The 21,491-nt window shown below is 38.6% G+C and overlaps 1 protein-coding gene across 2 annotated transcripts in view; it reads right to left on the reverse strand.

The window, feature by feature from the left end:
* The window catches only part of LOC126248625 (plastin-2), a 223,659-nt gene that overhangs the window by 107,303 nt on the left and 94,865 nt on the right, over window positions 1-21,491 (reverse strand). Inside the window, exons 1-2 of one of the 2 annotated variants that reach the window (XM_049949795.1) lie at window positions 17,793-17,910; window positions 14,243-14,407 (exon numbers count right to left, since the gene is read on the reverse strand). In XM_049949795.1, coding sequence (XP_049805752.1) covers window positions 14,243-14,407; window positions 17,793-17,861 — 234 coding nt within the window. In that variant the 5' untranslated portion in view covers window positions 17,862-17,910. Of the gene's footprint in view, window positions 1-14,242; window positions 14,408-17,792; window positions 17,911-21,491 lie in introns of those variants that run through there. The other variant, XM_049949796.1, reaches the window with a different exon arrangement.

Genomic DNA, 21,491 nt, shown 5'->3' on the forward strand with positions numbered 1-21,491 from the left:
TATTGGATAACCACAGCGACTGCATAGAAGCGATGGAAAAAACAGATGTCTATAAATATCTAGGATACAGACAAAAAATAGGAATAGATAATACAAAGATTAAAGAAGAACTAAAAGAAAAATATAGACAAAGACTAACAAAAATACTGAAAACAGAATTGACAGCAAGAAACAAGACAAAAGCTATAAATACTTATGCCATACCAATATTGACCTACTCATTTGGAGTAGTGAAATGGAGTAACACAGACCTAGAAGCACTCGATACACTTACACGATCACAATGCCACAAATATAGAATACATCACATACATTCAGCAACAGAAAGATTCACATTAAGCAGAAAGGAAGGAGGAAGGGGATTTATCGACATAAAAAACCTACACTATGGACAGGTAGACAATTTAAGAAAATTCTTTCTAGAACGAGCAGAAACTAGCAAAATACACAAGGCAATCACTCATATAAATACATCGGCTACACCACTGCAACTTCATAACCACTTCTACAACCCTTTAGATCACATAACATCAACAAATACGAAGAAAGTAAATTGGAAAAAGAAAACACTACATGGCAAGCACCCGTATCATCTAACACAGCCACACATCGATCAAGACGCATCCAACACATGGCTAAGAAAAGGCAATATATACAGTGAGACAGAAGGATTCATGATTGCAATACAGGATCAAACAATAAACACCAGGTATTACAGCAAGCATATTATTAAAGATCCCAATACCACAACAGATAAATGCAGACTTTGTAAACAACAAGTAGAAACAGTAGATCACATCACAAGCGGATGTACAATACTAGCAAATACAGAATACCCCAGAAGACATGACAATGTCGCAAAAATAATACATCAACAGCTTGCCTTACAACATAAACTTATAAAACAACACGTTCCTACATACAAGTATGCACCACAAAACGTACTGGAGAATGATGAATACAAATTATACTGGAACAGAACCATTATAACAGATAAAACAACGCCACATAACAAACCTGACATCATACTCACCAACAAAAAGAAGAAATTAACACAATTAATCGAAATATCCATACCCAATACAACAAATATACAAAAGAAAACAGGAGAAAAAATTGAAAAATACATCCAACTGGCTGAGGAAGTCAAAGACATGTGGCATCAGGATAAAGTTGACATCATACCAATTATACTATCAACTACAGGAGTCATACCACACAATATCCACCAATACATCAATGCAATACAGCTACATCCAAACATATATATACAATTACAGAAATCCGTAATTATTGATACATGTTCAATTACCCGAAAGTTCCTAAATGCAATATAACATGTACCGTACAGCAAAAAGGAAGTGACGCTTGATAAAGGTCCGCGTCACTCCATTCTTAACCAGACTTCTAAAAAGTCTGAGAAAGTAAAGAAATAATAATAATAACTCTTTTTATAAGTATCACCAAAAGCAATAACACTAGCCGTATGATTTTTTTGGGACTTCCGCCTGTATAATCCTGTCAAGAGTTTTGGGTGTTTTAATAACTTTGTATGATTTTTGAAATTAATTTGGCATTAATTCAAGAACAGTTGAAGTATTGAAGTAAAAATTTTGAGCCCTGATTTTATATTTTTTAGCATTCCAGTAAATAGAGGGTTAAAATCCGTATATTGAAGCACATTCACAGTCAAACCTGCAGTAGTACTCAACAAATACTGAAACTTCAAAGATGGTAAATGTAGACCAAAAATACAATATCACAACAAGAAAACAAAAAAAAAAAAAAAAAGAATCTCAGCGATTCCTGAAGCAGTTCGAGCTGTGTGTGCACACGCACAGAAGGGTTCACTGGCTGTCACTGGCCTTCAGTGTAGATGCACACCAAGCTCAAACTCTTAAGTGAATCAACGAGATGCCACAAGTAATGAGGCTAATGAGCAGGGGCACTGCATCAGTAGTGTGTGGTATAAGTTGAGAATTTGGGTCTGACGGTAGGCGTGCTAGAGTTGCCTGCTCAGTTATGGTGACCACTGTGTCCAGATGGCATAGTAGTCAGTGCATCTGCCTGGTGAACAGGAGATTTGGGTTTGATTCACAGCCCGGTACAAATTTTCTACTTGCCCCAATGATTTAAGTCAATGGGCACTGGCAGCTAATGTGTTTTATTCCTTTTCATCTCAATTCATAGTGGCTGAAGGATCAAAATGGTGTCTGTTCTTTGCGACATGTCTGAAATAACAGACACCAGAGATACAGGTATAGTTAGCTGAATGTAGCCATTACTGGAAGATGGCCTAATTAACTTACCATTCAGATAATTAACACTATTCAAGGACATTACACATGCCAGTCTTCACTGCCAGAGCACTTTTTTTAACTACCGAAGTGTTAAAAAGAGAATGAAATATATATGAACGAGCAGAGCCTGCACAGATATATTAAAGGCATGTCCACCTATTTACTTTCTTTTTAAAAGTATGAAAATGAGATTTATACATAATTTCGACCTAAGAAACCCGATTATACCTCCCCCCCCCCCCTCCTCACACCCCTTTTTCTGCTCCTCAAGTTGTTATTCCTGTAATGGTACATATTTCAGTGTATTTTAAATCAGGCAGAGAAAGGATTGTAGACCCAGTCAATTTCTGAAAAACATTCTTTTAAAATGACTCATTTGCAGTAATCCTCAGACTACTGAGTCACTATATTTTTATTTGAACACTCCATCTTAATAATATCAGCTCTTAATTAGTGCAATTTATTCCCTCCCACTCACTTCCAGCACTGTTTTCACATACATCATTGCTTACCTCCAGCAATTGCTTACCTTCAGTACTAAAATCCTCAAAACACTGGTAATATCACTTAGCATTACACAACACTTAAATATTTGCTTAGAACTTACGAAGAAAGCAGTATTGGTAATACTTGTCACAAGTAGCATAACAATGGTTCGCATGATACTTGCTGTGTAATTACCAGAGCCAAAAACACTGTATGTTGACTGAAGAAGAACTATGTGAAAATGCAGTCCTATGTAGTTGTTACAATGCTTTACTTTTTATAAGAACTGTTTGAAGTAGTTTCCTGGCCCATGTTATGTATCCAGATTTCAACGACAGAACTTGGCCTATAATACATCATTCCAAGTCCTATACTACATCATCAAACAGCGTATTTGGATAAATAAAAGTTTTGCACTCAGTGATACATGCAAATGTCTTTATTACAATCCTTTTTCTTCCATATTCATGACTTTAAAAAATCACCACCTTGTGATCAGATCTGTGGAAAATAATGATTTTGAAATGAGTTATTAATACAAACTAAAAACCAATACACCCCACTTCTTAAAAAAATCAAACTACCATGCATAAAACAGCTTCAAATGTCTGATTACTTTACATATAAATTAATGTGTTAAATATTCGACATTAACCATTTAAGTCAGAAAATTTGTGAAAATATTTGAAATTATGCTTGCTTAAAGTTTACTGGAAGTCGCTAAGTGCCTTCACTGCACTCCATTTTAAGCAAAACCAAGTTTTTCATGCAAGTCAGCATTCAGGACATCGTAGTTTCTATACCGGGTATCTTGCAGTGACATAATTTTGCAGATATTGGTTAAAAACAGTCTTGGTTGCAATTTTAGGTTTTTATTTTTCAACAACGCGTTTTGCCTTATTTAGGCATCTTTAGGTTATCTTTTCTAGATGGACGCGAGAGCCACCAAGATCTGCATAATGTGTTCCCGTTCACAGGAGCGAGTAACAGAATAAGCCCCCCCCCCCCATCTTACTCTGTACTCGCTCCTGTGAACGTCTGCGTTATGCAGATCTTGGTGCCTCTTGCGTCCATCATTGAAAAATAAACTAAAATTGCAACCAAGACTATTTTTAACCAATACTGTTAAGCACTAGTTTGCTGTATGCCACATATGGATTGGAAGAAGTTCTAATTTTTGCAGATATATTCAGTTGTATATGTGGATACTGTCTGCAAACTGTGTTATGAATACAGTTGGCAATAGAGAAGTAAAAAATTAAAACGTGTCTGATGTGAAGTTTTACTGAATGAACAGCAAAAAAATGTAAGTGATAAAATCTTTTTCCTTTCATCATTCTGAGGAAGATGTCAGTGACAAAAAGTTTGATAAAGGTTTCAAATTTTGTGTGAAGTTTGTTGGAAATCGCTAAGTGCCCTCATTCTCAAATACTGGATGAATCAAGTCCAGGTAGTTGCATGCCATCAGTTATGCTGCCTCACAACAAACGGTTTCTGGCTGTAATACTTGTCTTATTGTTTTAAAACTTTTAACGTAAGATTATACCTCTTAATGAATAGATAATGACAACATTTTAAATTTTTAAATTTGGTCAATAATGTGAAATACTGAAAATCAAATTTTTGTTGCTCCTGGAAGCTTTTGGGTAGGCAACTTGCAACTGGTAATGGGTTCTGGGATAGTCACTTAGTAACACAGTCGCCATCAAGAAAATTCCTTTAAATCTTTCACTGATAATCTATAATGGCCGTTTACCTCTGAAGGGAGGGTCTTTCTTCTGTTAAGGGGGAAACTGAATTACATACAAAGAATGAACTGTAAACATATTAATAGCTCCACTGATATAATTATATCTGTCATACATGACATTTCGCTGGTCAGTTACAATTCATTAAAAATGTTACATACACGATAAATATTTCATGAATAAACAAGGTAGGATAATTGGATGTAGGATTCACCTGAGTTGGTTTTCTACCTTAATAAGTGATCATGTGCAAATGCACTGACAAACTGCCTACTGGCAAATGCCTATTGGTAAATGCATTGTTACCAAATACTAACACCACACGTCATACGTAAATGACATTTTTAATGACAGACCATGACATATTGTCTTACGAAACATGCTATCCAGTAGTGGCGTCCTTGACAAGAACACTGCATGTGTTACTACTGCATTCATCGACTGACCATGCAGATTCGATGATTCACATTCTTCCACGGATTTTTGCATTTCTCGAATTTTAATTTTTTATGTGATCGAGGTATTTGCATAGCACAGGCAATATGATCTCAATCAGTATACTGAATCATTTACAAGCATTAGTTCATCAACTTTCTTCTTCTCTAACAGTATTCCAGTTGAGACTGTATACATAGCACATCACCTACAGATGGTTGCATAATCTGAACCAAGTGCTTTCACTCTAGCAATGTTGTCTGGCGCACCATTCTACTTATTTTTGTAATGCTTCAACCTACAATTCAATATCATACTGAACATTTTCCATTGTCCTTGCATGTCACTTAACAACACATCCTTCCTCAATCACATTTATCTTGTTTGCACTTTTATCTTTCTCACTACCTGCACAACATGGCATTTCCCCCTCTGCATCCAGTAGCAGTTGCTACAAATAACTGACACAGTGGTTTATTCAGCCAGAACACAATAGGAGCACAGAAAAATATGCGAGTTTCTGCTTTTTGTTCTAATACAATAATTACACCACCTGCGGTTTATTTTATCAATTGACGGTTGTTGCCATAACTGATCACGATCACGTGTTACTGAGTAGCAGAAGCCCTCTCCACTACTTCAGCCAGTCGATAATAATGAAACAGTATGAATTCAACATCAAAGACAGAGACGACCAAATTTGGTACAACTTAAAGCTCTGAAGTGCTAAACCTCCAACAAGAAATTTACTCCATTGAAAATCATGAATGACATCCTAAAAGAAAACCCTAATTGGGCAGGTATATTTAATTTATTTCTCTGATTTAAGCAGTACTCAGACAGATACTGTTGCTCAGAGTTCTTTTACATATTCAATTATATCTCCCATTTGTCTGCCAGCTTTATTCAAGATACCCCCTCCTCAAACCAGAAATAAAGTCATCAGGTGAGGTATGTAATTCATGCTCTGAAGGAGATGAGCTGAAAAATTTATACATAAGGAAAAATATGCCAGTCCAAGGGAGCATGTATGGCATCAACTGGGGTTCAAGTTGCTGTCCTCTACATCTGTAACATGAAGCCATCCAGTTCTGACAAGCAAGAATTCTGCATTTACCCACAGTAGTCACTATATATATATATATATATATATATATATATATATATATATATATATATATATATATATATATCTCAGACAGTCCAAACATCTTAGGGCTAAGTAAAGAGAGAGAGAGAGAGAGAGAGAGAGAGAGAGAGAGAGATCCACCATCTAATAGACAAATTAACACCTCTGTTATCATCTCTCTCTCACTCCATGAGACTCTGCAGAGAGGTTTGGAATTTAGAGCAGGGCATTGGACCCTTGCCAGGCCAATAGTTTTGATGAACTTTTTTTCCAGCCCAAGGATTTGAACTGTGTGCCTCGTAGTGGATATCATTTTTCTTCATCAACTTGCACAAAAGCACTTACAGAAATATCTCTTGCTATACTCACATTCCACTATGAACAGAACTGAAATAAAAAAGTGTTTTACATATTTGTCACGATGGAAGATACTAGAGCCTTAACTATCTGAATCCAGTGAGGTGTCACTTACAGTCATAAAAAGGTATTTAATGTCAAATGCATTTGAATTTTTTGGGTACATCTTTAGTTGCTGTCTACAGTCACAGTATAATTCTACATCTGCTGTTTAGTACTGTTTTTATGCTGTGAAGTTGCTCAAATTGCTGAAGCACATGCACACTTGCATGGTGGCGATGCACTACGAGGCACACAGTTCAAATCCTTGGGCTAGAAAAAAAGTTCATCAAAAGTATTGGCCTGGCAAAGTTCCAATGCCCTGCTCTAAATTCCAAACCTCTCTGCAGAGTCTCATGGAGTGAGAGAGAGAGAGATGATAACAGAGGTGTTTATTTGTCCATTAGATGGTGGATCACTCTCTCTTTACTTAGCCCTAAGATGTTTGGACTGTCCGGTAGTGTTGCCATGGGAAGTCTTCTGCCCCTCGCCAACAGCCACATTTTTTTGCACAACTCTTCCCACTCCAACATCGAGTGGTGCTACACATTATGAATTTTGTTTTCCGCTCCAATGTTGATCTTCATTCAACATGATTTTTCGCAGTTCTCACATGCTCAATTCTCGAAGCTGACAGTACTAGCTATCAATGGTGCTTCGTGCTGCCACCTAGGGGAATCTGTGTTAACTCTGTGTTAAACTGCTGCAGTTACGTTTAAATGAATGTTTGAATTATTACATTCAAGTTTGCCTATGTGCAGTGGCTAATTGCTCATTTTCAGTTCTGAAGAAGAGATTTTACAGCTTTTAAAGGAATCTCTAAGTTACAGTGATAGTGACAGTGATTTTGATGATGAGAGTTGTTCATTTCTAAACAATTCTAGTGAAGATGACAGTGAAAACATTGAAAATGTGCATTTTTCTGGTAATTCAGCAGAAGATTTGTGGCAAATGTGAGGCGAAAATGAGTCCAACATTACAGATTTTGCCTTTTGACAATTCGAAGTGTGGTTTTATCACTGAAACTGGTAATGTTCCATCACTGCCAGTCCATTTCTGTTAATTTTTACAGACAACCTATTTCAACACATAGCACACCAAAATACATAACATGACACCATTTCTACAACATTCTGTGTAGTGTGACCAAGGAAGAAATAAAATTCTGCCACGGTGCGCAACTGAATATGGCATTACAAATATTTCGGTAAAATTTTCATTCACTGTGTTTAATTTCGTTGAGTGTTCCAGTGGCAACTTGAATTTTTTGTTTTAGCTAAGAAATTGTGTGAAGTTCTGGTGATACTGGTGCTAATTGTGGTTTAGTAGTATTTATAGAAGTTGTTGCTTTCTTAGTAGAGAGAATTTTGAGACCACTATTGTAAGTTCTTTAAACAGTTCTACTGTTTTATTTGAACTTAGGTAACATAGACATTCAATTTTTTCAGTAAATGTTAAAAATTTTTCATGAGTGAGAAGTGTGGGCTTTCTCGTAGGTTTGTGAGTAAAGGGTTATTGTGTGGGATTTGTTCAAAGAATTTTGATTTGGGGGGGGGGGGGGGGATGCAGTCGGGAAGCCAATGGACATCCTAGTAAGATTTTTCTTGGAAATGTACAATTTGTAGCAGAAATAAGTTGATAGAAGAGCAGGAGAATAAGGTCTGTGTCCTTCACTTGCAGTTACAAGACACAAAGGAGGAACTAGATAGGTCAAGGAGGGTGAAGGGTGCTGTGGAATGAGATCTGGCAGTTGGTAAGAAGGCAGTACTTTGTGTATAACCAATAGAATTGACCAACTGTCAGAGTTGAGTGGGGAAGAGCCTCTTGTAGCTGTAAGAAACCTGTAGCAGTCCTCAGCAGTTAGGAAGCCTTAGTCAACTGCAATTTCTAACAGAAAGAAGAAAGTTCTGCTGCTAGGTACTTCAAATGGCAGAGGTGTGGGCCAGCAGTTGCAGGAAGTCTTGGGCAGTGAGTACCAGGTGACCAGCATTATGAAGCCAAGTGTAGGGTTGGCTTAGGTGACTGACAGCATAGCTGAGTAACATAGGAATTTTACAAGAGAGGATCAGGTAGACTGTGGATGGAGTGAGAAACTGTCTTTATATGGACAGGGAATATGATTTAGGTGGTGACCTGGTAAAGATAGCTACTCAAACTGGTGGCACTAATGTGCACTTCAACCAACTGTTTCAGCATCATGATTGGCTTCATCTTAATGCTGCTGTTAGGTGTATTAACATGGGGCTGGAGAAAGCACTGATGGCGGAGGGTGCCAGCTGAGTCTATCAATAGATCAGGTTTCACTAGGCATGGCCTGCACATCAAAAGGTATGGGAAGGGGAAGCTGGCAAAGCTCATAGGTGACAGTGTAGTGGATGGTGGTGGTGGTGGTGGTGGTGGTGGGAGCACTCACTGAAAAATTCCTGTAGTAATTTGTGTTAGAGCTGCACCTTTTTTAGCTTTAAGTCAGCTGATAGGTATATCTGCTTGAAAGAAGCCCTCTAACAAAGTAATTACTTTCACAGGAGGTCAGGTATCCAAGTAGAGAAGGAATTAGCATATTTCATCAAAATATAAGAGGTATTAGAGGTAAAGTTAGTGAACTGCTTATAGATGATGACTGACATTATTGGTATATTGGAGCACCACTTACATAATTTGACAATTCATATGCTTCCTTTACCACGATACAGATTAGCTGGCTGTTTCTGAAGGAGTTCTTTGCAGAATGGGGGAGTGGGCATGTATGTAAAAAACAGTATTCCATTTGAGTCCATAAACGTATCACTGCACTGCACTGAACAGGTATTTGAATGTTGTGCAGGGGCAGTTGAATTTATTGAAATTTCTGTTAGAAATTGCAGTTGACTAAGGCTTCCTAACTGCTGAGGACTGCTACAGGTTTCTTACAGCTACAAGAGGCTCTTCCCCACAGTTGGTCAAATCTATTGGTTATACACAAAGTACTGCCTTCTTACCAACTGCCAGTTCTCATTCCACAGCACCCTTCACCCTCCTTGACCTATCTAGTTCCTCCTTTGTGTCTTGTAACTGCAAGTGAAGGACACAGATCTTATTCTCCTGCTCTTCTATCAACTTATTTCTGCTACAAATTGTACATTTCCAAGAAAAATCTCGCTAGGATGTCCATTGGCTTGTTCTTTTTTTATAGGCGCCCTAGCCCTGACTTCAGAGCATTTCTGCCCAAGCAAGAGAGGGTTCTTTGTTCACCTTATAAGAAGTACCAAAAATTAGTTATACGGGGCGACTTCAATTTTAATTTTCTATGTGATTGTGCAAGAAAAAGGATGTTGGAAGACCTCCTAAACTCATAAGATCTGATGCAGACTGTGTTTTTTCCAACCAGTGTGCAGGTGAACAGTATCACAGGCATAGACAATATTTTCGTTCATTCTTCATTACTAGATAGCCATTCTGTTAATAAAAGGGTGAACGGCCTTTTAGACCATGCTGCACAAATTTTAATATGAAAAGGCTTTTATACTCCAACAAATGTCACATATAATTACAAACTATTTAGGAAGGCTAATCCAATGGCAACAGAGAGTTTCTTACACCTCATTACAGAAGAAGAGTGGCAGGATGTTTATAATGCCGATAAAATAGGTGACAAATATAATGCTTTTCTTAACACATTTCTCATGATCTTGAGAGTTGCTTTCCATTAGAGTGTTCTAAATGGGATACTAGCACTAATATACAGCCTGGGTGGCTGACTAGTGGTATATGGATATCTTGCAAAATGAAGTGGGAATTATATCAAAATTTTTGAAGTGGTCACAATCAAGCTACAGTAGTCCATTACAAACAGTACTGTAAGGTGCTTAAAAATGTTACTAGGAAGGAAGAGAGTATATGGAACGCAAATAGAATAGAATTCACAGAATAAAATTAAAACAATATGGTCAGTTTTGAAGGAAGAACTACGTCAACGGTATAAAGTCAGTTCGTAGTAAAAATATTTCTGTTACTAGTAAGTCAGATATATGTACAATATTTAACAATCATTTTCTGAGCATTGCTGGTGAATTAAATAAAAACTTAAGTTTCTACAGGGAATTGTATAACTCCCTTGGAAAATGCCTTACCAAGATTGAGGTCTGAAATATTCCTCTATCATACTGACAAGGGGGAGTGAGTCAATAATCAAAACAGTGAAGACTAAGGACTCTCTTGGATCTGATGGAGTGCCCAGCCGAATACTGAAGTACTGCGCTGTACATGTTAACCCTGTACTTAGCCATATTTGTAATTTCTCCTTTGGGAATGGTCAGTTTCCAGAACCATTAACGTACTCAGTAGTAAAGCAACTTTATAAAAAGGGAGAAAGGGATAATGTAGGCAATTTTAGACCTACTTTATGCCATCAGTGTTTGCTAAAGTTATTGAAAAGGCTGTATATGTAAGGATAATTGATCATCTTATACGACAATTTGCTATCATATGTACAGTTCAGCTCTAGAAGTCATTTAACAACTGAAAGTGCTATAATTCTCTTCTCTCTCTCTCTGAGGTACTGGACAGATTAAACAATAGCTTTCAAACACAAGGCATATATTTGATTTAACTAAGTCGTTTCATTGTGCTGATCACAAAATATTGCTCTGGAAGTTTGACCATTATGGAATATGGGAGTAGCTCACAATTGGTTCACCTCTTACTTTAGCAACAGACAGCAAAACGTCATTATTGATGTTGTGTGCAACATTGGCTCTGTTTCAAATAGTGCAGTTCATACTTACGAGGGCAGTTCAATAAGTAATGCAACACATTTTTTTTCTGAAACAGGGGTTGTTTTATTCAGCATTGAAATACACCAGATTATTCCCCAATCTTTTAGCTACACAACACTATTTTTCAACGTAATCTCCATTCAATGCTACAGCCTTACGCCACCTCGAAATGAGGGCCTGTATGCCTGCACGGTACCATTCCACTGGTCGATGTCGGAGCCAACGTCGTACTGCATCAATAACTACTTCATCATCCACGTAGTGCGTCCCACGGATTACGTCCTTCATTGGGCCAAACATATGGAAATCCGACGGTGCGAGATCGGGGCTGTAGGGTGCATGAGGAAGAACAGTCCACTGAAGTTTTGTGAGCTCCTATCGGGTGCGAAGACTTGTGTGAGGTCTTGCGTTGTCATGAAGAAGGAGAAGTTCGTTCAGATTTTTGTGCCTACGAACACGCTTAAGTCGTTTCTTCAATTTCTGAAGAGTAGCACAATACACTTCAGAGTTTACCGTTTGACCATGGGGAAGGACATCGAACAGAATAACCCCTTCAGCGTCCCAGAAGACTGTAACCATGACTTTACCGGCTGAGGGTATGGCTTTAAACTTTTTCTTGGTAGGGGAGTGGGTGTGGCGTCACACCATTGATTGCCGTTTTGTTTCAGGTCCGAAGTGATGAACCCATGTTTCATCGCCTGTAACAATCTTTGACATGAAATTGTCACCCTCAGCCACATGACGAGCAAGCAATTCCGCACAGATGGTTCTCCTTTGCTCTTTATGGTGTTCGGTTAGACAACGAGGGACCCAGCGGGAACAAACCTTTGAATATCCCAACTGGTGAACAATTGTGACAGCACTACCAACAGAGATGTCAAGTTGAGCACCGAGTTGTTTGATGGTGATCCGTCGATCATCTCGAACGAGTGTGTTCGCACACTCCGCCATTGCAGGAGTCACAGCTGTGCACGGCCGGCCCACACGCGGGAGATCAGACAGTCTTGCTTGACCTTGCGGCGATGACGACACACGCTTTGCCCAACAACTCACCGTGCTTTTGTCCACTGCCAGATCACCGTAGACATTCTGCAAGCACCTATGAATATCTGAGATGCCCTGGTTTTCCGCCAAAAGAAACTCAATCACTGCCCGTTGTTTGCAACACACATCCGTTACAGACGCCATTTTAACAGCTCCGTACAGCGCTGCCACCTGTCGGAAGTCAATGAAACTATACGAGATGAAGCGGGAATGTTTGAAAATATTCCACAAGAAATTTCCGGTTTTTTCAACCAAAATTGGCTGAGAAAAAAAAATGTGTTGCATTACTTATTGAACTGCCCTCGTATAAGTTTATGACATGTAGAAAAACTTATTCCCAATAGTTACCAGCTTTCACTCAGTTAATACTAGACAAAAATCAAATCTGCATTTGGATCGCACATCCTTTGTTCTTGTGCAGAAACGTATGCAGTATACTGCTGCATACACTTTCAATTAGCTACCACAAGAATTCAAAAATTCTAGCAGTAATTCACGTGCTTTCAAATCAAAAGCGAAGTGTTTCCTCATGCATCAGTCGTCCTATGCCATCGAGGAGACCCTTGAAAAATTAAGCTGTTTCTTATGTTATATTGTTGATTGCATTTACTTAAACTTATGACTTGTCTCTTTTTGGGTTCATAAACATTTTATTTTATCTGTTATTACTTTTATGTTGTAATTCATGTACTGGAACATTTTATGAGCTTGGAGATTTGCTGTTGAATTTGGTCCTATGGAACTACACACGTAAAATAAAAATGAACAGAAGTGTAAGAACTTGCAGGACTTTTTTCAAGACAGTGGTTATAATCATCTGACTTCTTTTCAGATTGTTTCACTTGCAGATGATGCAGATGATTTATGCAATTTTTCTGGGCACTTCATGTTTCTAATCCAGAGAGTGCTACACATGTCAACACTTAGGTTCAGTCACTTCTGAGTCAAGTGAAGAATGTGATTACTTGTGTCTCAAGTTTCTCAAAATTTATGAACAATATAGGTATTCAGCTGCTGATGAATCTACAGCATCATTCAAGGGTGGTGTGATATTCAAAATGTACAGATATTGAATTTAATAAGCATCTACCAGCCATACTTTGCTGAATTGTTTGTACTGTGTCTCTTGGCATCCAGTCATAAATGTCATTTGGCGCACAATTTGTGAAGTGAGAAACAAGCATTAACACTTTTACACTGGAATCCACCGTTTTCTACAGATACTGCACCTAAACCACAGTTAAAAGATCAGAGCATCAATTCAGTGCGCACAAGGCAACTGAACGCTGTTTACAACCTCAGTCACCTTTCCTGCCGACTGTAGGTACCAGTGACTCCCTATGACAATTCTTAAAACAATAAATGAACATCAAATACATAAGAAAGCCAAAAAACATCATTTTCATTTTTCAAACCAGTGACTGGTATCATCTTTATATTTCTCCCACGAATTGTTCAATACATAACACTAGAAATGACACTATAGTTATCAAGTAACCTCTATTGGGTTCAAACTCCCACTACATCTTCTGCAAACTTTTACTTATTTATGAGCTGAAGTGGCCACAGAAAAATTGCATTACCGTTCATTAATTAGGTAAGTTACATGGTTAATTGAATTACAACTGATTTCAGGTCTTCCAGCAGATTTGCCTTATGAAACCACGAAGAGCAACCAGGGCACTAAATTGTGGTTAAGCATGGAGTAAAAGAACAATGTCACAGATGCGTTTTTACGAAAATATCTATCCACTTAAATCACACGATCATAACTTGCATAACCAGGAATGAAATGTCACAACAGTCTGACTGGGAGGATACTTCTGCTTGTACCTGCCTACTGTCAGAACTACATAATATATCACTCTTCATTGTAGCATTATTTTATGAACGACTTTCCACAAGCCACCTAATCACAGCAACAAACAAATAATAATGTTGTACAAATACCTTCTCAAATTCATCAAAGGAGAGGCGGCCAGAATGGTTAGAACCACGGCTGTTAAATTCTGCTATTATTTTTCTAACTTCCCATCCAGGAATTTTGAATCCGCAAACCTCCAGGGCTTCTCGTAACTCTGACAAATCAATGAAACCATCTCCATTTTTGTCGATCTGTAACAACACCAAAAAATTATAAATCACTCTGTGTACAAACCTTAACTTAATGATTAATTATATATCATGTAATACTTTGTTTTGTATCAAAACAAGAACAAGACAATAACACCGAAAGACAATGTAGCCAACTGTTACTAAGGCATAATGACAGTGAGATTAATCTAAGTTCCCCCTCCACATTTTACTTGTTTTTACCTACTTAAGTTTGGCTGCAAGTGTTTCAGAAATAAAGCACTTAGTTAATAATAATATTATGAAGGCAATATAGTTTCAAACCACAGACGGAATTTTAAATTTTTAAATTCTTTCTAAAAAGTCTGATTGGCTGACTTACATACATGCTTCTTGAAAAATACATCTTATTTTATTAGCCTATTCTGAATGTTTCCAGCTATATTCTGCTTATAAAAAAGAAATCTTTCTGTAGTCCTGATTTTCAACACTCATTATTTCTCCTTAAATAATAGGAAACCATATTTACCAAGGAAGTGAACTTAACCATGCTTTGAATACAGTAAACACAATAAATTTGTGGATGGTTCATAATTGTGTAAGCATGATATGATTAGTATCAAAGTGCACTGCTTCTGAAGCATCCATGGCTAAACTCCAGTAGACAAAAACTAATGTTTTTCTGAACATTTTAAGTATATTTTGGTTAATGGATAAACACAACTGTGAACTTTCACTCTGTCAAGCCAGAAAGAAACGAACTTTAAGATGAGGTGACTCCCATTCAGAATTACTCCTTCACCTTTTTTGAGAGAGTTTGGCCATTTATTATACAAAATGGAGTTTAAGTGCTGCTGAACAGCCCTATCGGACACTTTCTGCCTGATCTGAATGATTGTGTCAAGCGTCACAATAGCATATAATCACACCAGAACAAAGAATACCTATTCCTGTTATACAATTACAGGTACATTTTATAGGGTTGCACTGTAGGGCTCGTGAAGCTGAACAGCATTCATGGAGTGCTGCACATATGGATCACAATATAATTGTGTGCTGCCTGTTTCACCAATGGTTCGTGGAACAGTAACACATTCAAAGACCAGGTTCTGGATGGCAACACACATCAAAATTACTGTGAATGCCTTTTATAGTCTGCACTGGTTATCACAACATCATCTATAGAAGAGCTCTGGAATTATTTAATACCTGAAGTTTAAATGTGGGCCATCAGAAATCACTTTTTGGCAGAAGAATGTTAAGCTTGAGGCAGAAATTGCAGGTAAGTCAAAGTGCGGATGATGAAACTGTGACAATGGTAAGTTGATATTTTACGCAGTCACACAAAAATTCTGAAAATATCCGTTCAGATTATTACAGTCTTTGAGACAACAAGAGTTGTTTCACAGGATTCGTGTTTACAGCGGGTTTTCTGTGAAATTAACTTTATAGCCTTTTCACTTCCCCGAATTCCTTTCCTTTCCTTCGAAATAGTGGACCTTATTACAGTGTCACCTCATTATACATTTTGCACAGTCTGCATTATCTTCAAGATGCATTTTTATATCTAACTAGTGGGTACAATTTACAAGGACAGTAGTAGTACTTGACTAAATCCGAGTAATAATACTGACGCCACATACATTTAGACCTGGAAGAAAAGGTAAAATGACCACAGAGCAAATGTATCTGACGCTACTGTCACAGAAAGAGTACTGGATCAGAACGAAACACACAGGAATCAATTACAATTAGCCTTTTTAATGGCACTGCCTGAGCTATTCCACAATTTGCCCCAACTGATTTAGGAACATTTAATAAATCAGGTTGGTGAGGTATAGAATTGCACGTGAGAGAGAACGAGAGCAGAGAGCAAGAGATTCCTACCAACATGCCTAGAATTTGCTTGTGTAAAGTATTGCAGCAAGCCTCAGATACACTATCTGAGAAATTATTAGTATATAGAACTGAAGATGAATATAATGTGTTTTAGGAGTCAAAATTAATTAAAAGATAATCTTTAAAAATGTGCAAAACCATGTCAAATCCATTAATTGTTTCCTCTAGTGTAGTTTGGTTAAAAGTAAAGTTAAATACCCTATTTCAGCTAACCATACATAGGAGGCTTACACTGGAGTGCTATATTTAAAATCATCTGAAGATCAGCATCATCAGAGTAGTGAAGATACTCATCAGCTGCAGTCAGCAGAAATTGTCTTCTTGTCCCCATTCTTTGGCATCATACAAAGTGGTTCAATATGCTAACCCAATTCTGAAGTCACATAAGACTTGCTTAGCTCGAACTCAAGCCACTAGAAGAATATGTTTATTTCACAGACCTCACAAATGCTTCTAAGGATTCCAGCAATAACATAATTTTAGGTTAATTGTCACAAATTTAATATTAAAAACTTTAATCTCTTTACAAACTGACTTCTGCATACACACTGAAAACTTGACAAATATTTCATATGATACCACTATATGTTGAATAAGACAGCAGCATTAAAGCATCCAGTTTTTACAGAGACCTGTCATGAAAGTGTGGTTATCCCATATTAACAAACATTTAAAGTTTAACTGGTTCATCCAATCCACTATTCGCTAAGGATTTTGAAGAACCTCCCACAATTCTGTCATTCTCCTCTCAATGAACTGTGTATCAATTTTATATGAACTGTTCTTATCTAACATCCTTCCCAAAATTTTTCTCAGTAACCGACATTTTTCTACACACAACAATCAAAACTGAAGATTTAAGAAGCAGGAATACAAAAAGTAACTTAATGAAAGTCTACATAAAAGTTGTACTAGACTGCTATAATGGGAAATACATTTACTTCAATTTGGTTATGAATAACAATGCTCTTTTTGTAGTGGGAGTATACTGTTATACAGGTTAATAACCACATTTTGACTGTCTTTTGCACAAGCCAACATACATTATATGACACAAAAATGTTACATCAATCATACTGTCAAGCTCACTCTTAAAGGCTTTGGTGGATGATACATGTTACTTAAAGTACAGTTATTTATCAGACTGCACACATTCTGATTAACATTGTTGTTTTTCACAGTAGCAAAAATGATCTAGTCACATTGCAAAGAATGTTAGTGATGACCATGGTAAAACTAATATCTAGGAAGCAGTAGCTGTGAGGAGGCTGAAGTGCAGTCCAAATTAAAACGATACCAAGTTTCAGTTCTGCCACACAACTTATATCAAGAACGAAACATGACTGTACCACATATAATCTGTGTGAGGAATAAATTTTAAACTGGTTCTGATGAACAACGGTCAATTAGTAAATATGACTGAACCATCTGAAGGACTTGAACGACAACGTTATGTGAACGCATTTCCTGATCTGAGCCGAAAGGTTCCCACGCATTTTCCGTGCGCTGAGTAATAAAATTAACTCACGCGAGAAAAGAATTCGTACGCGTCTTCGTCTAGCTCGTCGAATATGGAAACGTAACCGTTGCTTTCCATCGTGCCCAACGAACTGCCATCTACCACCTATTTGCTTCTGAGACAGGTATTTCGTCCCGTGCTGATAACCACTTACGTAAGCTGATAAAGGCGACGTCACGATAGCAGATTTTGCACGGAATGCATCTTTCATATTTTTTCCGTTATAGCTATGAACGATTGCAGACTGTCCCTTCCGCTTTCAACTCTAAGTGGAAATTAATTCGTTTGAGAAATAATTCGATTGTCGCCAGTACCACTACGAGAAATTACTGTTTCTCCCTAATTAGTAGGTGTTAATATTTCGGCTAATTTATGAGAGGCTGTCTCAGTAGTCTACAAATCAAATTGTTATTCTCTCTACAGATCTGCGTAGATTACTGAAGATACATAGCATCAACCATGAAAAATACATTTGCTAGAATCCCCAGAATAATTTCAGTTACTGAAGGCTAAATCAAATAATTTAGTAACCAGGGGAACTAAATTGGTTCTCGCTTGATCACAAAATAGGAAAACTATGACAATACGCGTAAAACTGGAGCCTCCACTAAAACGACTATGGAAAAAAAGAAGACAGCAGCAGTCCAACTAACCATCTTGTGATGTATTTGTTAATGTGGGAACACACAGATGGCTTTTTATACATCCAGATGTAAACATCTGAATTAACATGATTAAAATAATGTGCTCCGATTCATTGCTAAACGGACGCGTATAGCGTGCATAATTATTTTCAGGAGAAATGCGCATCATTCGTCATGCAGTGCTAGACTCCTTTCCGCCAGCAATGATAGGGGACGGAATCTGCGCCGGATTGCACAGGCGCTCACGAATGCTCGAAAATGTTGATGGGAGTAGTACATGTTCAATTAGGAGCAGTCTAACAAGACGCGAGCTGAGCGACCTGTAGGGTCGCGCTGCAGCCGCTATATTGCACACGACTGGATCCCCGACCGCTGTCAGCAAGTGTAAAAAGTGAAAAATTAATTTCATGCGCATAAATACATATTCCTAAGACGCACGCATTGTGTACAACGCCGGAAGATAGCTACAAACACATTTTTAAAGCTTTCTCACATAGTAAACTGTGCATCGAGAGAGCAGAGAGGCATTTAGCTAGCTAGGCATTTGCAGTAAGCTGCAAATCTTATCGCCGGAAGAAATTAAGGGAGAAACCTTGCTACTTCTGGAACCAGTCAGCCTACAGCAAAATGTGAGAGCCCAGCAAATGCTAAGGCGGTGCTAGTGAAAACTCCCTAAGACAAACGACTACGCATTTTGTGAACGGTTGTGCGAAAATATGCAGAAACTAGTGAACTGAAAATTTTTTTGTTCCTAACAACTTCCACTATGTATGCAGACTAATTTTTATGGTAACGTACAGAGGAAAATATTTATTACTGTACAAACTCGTCTGGAACTACTGCGGTCACCAATCCTACAAAAAGGGTTCTTGCAGCAGACTGTTTACGATCATTTTGAAGTACTGCGAAAACCGATGTTCTCTACGAGAAATGCTCTCAAAAATTACTAACCCTAATACTGGTTAGATGCAGTTAGCTTGGCAGCTATCCTCATTTCAACGTAGCTTCTGCATGCTACTTCACCAACGATCGTCCCAACGCACTCTCACTCAGACCTGCTCTTGTGGTTCCTACCTTACACCATCCCATCTACAAGCATTTCCAGAAACAACTCGTGCAATTATCAGTGTCCATCCATTCTATCTGGTCGAGTCACTGTGTTCTTTATTAGCCTTTTTTTCTAATTAAAGCGTTCCCGGACAGCTTCATTCCTAGCTCCACATCTACACAGATACTATGCAAATCACATTTAAGTGCCTGGCACAGGATTCATCGAACCACCTTCACAATTCTGTTATTCCACCTTCACAATTCTCTATTATTCCAATCTCATATACTGCGCGGAAAGAACGAACACTTATCTTTCAGTACGAGCTCTGATTTCCCTTATTTTATCATGGCGATCGTTTCTTCCTATGTAGGTCGGCGTCAACAAAATACTTTCGTATTCGAAGGAGAAAGCTGGCGATTGGAATTTCGTGAGAAGATTCCTCCGCAGCGAAAAACGCCTTTGTTTTAATGATTTCCATTCCAAATCCTGTACCACTACAGTGACACTCCCGTATTTCGCGATAATACAAAACGTGCTGCCCTTTTTTGAACTTTTTCGATGTACACCGTTAATTCTATTAGGTAAGGATCCCACTCCGCGCAGCAGTATTCTAAAAAGAGGACGAACAACCGTAGTGTAGGCAGTCTCCTTCGAAGATCTGTTACGCTTCGTAAGAGTCCTGCCAACACAACGCAATCTTTGGTTAGCCTTCCCCACAACATTTTCTGTGTGTTCCTTCCAATTTCAGTTGTTCGTAATTGTAATTCCTAAGTATTTAGTTGAATTTACGGCCTTTAGATTTGACTGCTTTATCGTGTAACCGAAGTTTAACTGATTCCTTTTAGCACTCATGTGGATGACCTCTCTTTTCGTTATTTAGGGTCAACTGCCAATTTTCGCACCATATACATATCTTTTATAAATCGTTTTGCAAGTTGTTTCGATTTTCTGATGACTTTACTAGTCAATAAACGACAGCGCCATCTGCAAACAATCAACCCATTTGATCTTTTTAGGCTCCTGTAAACACATTTATACAGCCACTGATCGAAGCTGCTGCCGCCGCTGCACATATAGCCGATGAGGCGTTGTCAGATAAAAGTAGCGGCAACGAGTCCGGTAACCCAAGATTTCGTCGCTGGGCAGTCAAAGTGGGACAGTACACCAGAATATGGGCCACTGTCAACCGGGCGCCGCACTGACAGTCAGGCGGGTCTTCACGGCGCAGGAGGTAACCGTGGGTCGCCGAAGCGTGGCCAATGCGGAGCAGGCAGAGGACAACTGATTCCTTGCGAGAGGCCCACATGGAAGACATTCGTAAGTCTCCTTAATGACACGCAGTTTGTTGTGTGTACTGGTATGCTATTCCGTCTCCCGAAGCCGAAAAACCCTTCGACGTAAGTCAGAACGCAGGTTCAGAGATACCAATCTCCAGAAGCGGTTTCCACGTAGTTTGTTTGGCTAGCCTGTCGGCAAGTTCGTTGCCTGGGATGTCGACGTGTCATGGGGTCCACACAAATATCACTGAACGACGGGACCGGTCCTGGGCATCGACGGACTCCTGGATGGACGCTTCCAAAGTATGGCGAGGGTAGCACTGGTCGATAGCTTGTAGGCTGCTCAAGGAGTCGGTACACAGAAGAAACTATTCCCCGCGGCATGAACGGATATACGGAAGTGCACGAGATGGCCACCAGCTCTGCAGTGAATACAATGCAGCCAGCGGGCAAGGAATGCTGTTCAAAATGGCCTTTGTGGACGTAGGCGAAGCCAACATGACCATCAGCCATCGAACCGTCGGTGTAAACGGCTTCAGAGCACCTGAACACGTCAAGAATTGAGAGGAAGTGACAGTGGAGAGTGGCAAGTGTAACTGAGTCCTTAGGGTCATGCGAAAGGTCCAGACGAAACTGCGGCCTAGGTGTACACCATGGAGGTGTATGCAGACAGACCTGGATGGGAGGTGGCAAAGGGAATGACTTCAGTTCAGACAGAAGTGATCGCACGCGAACC

The sequence above is a fragment of the Schistocerca nitens genome, chromosome 3 (genome assembly GCF_023898315.1).
Source record: "Schistocerca nitens isolate TAMUIC-IGC-003100 chromosome 3, iqSchNite1.1, whole genome shotgun sequence".
NCBI lineage: Eukaryota > Metazoa > Arthropoda > Insecta > Orthoptera > Acrididae > Schistocerca > Schistocerca nitens.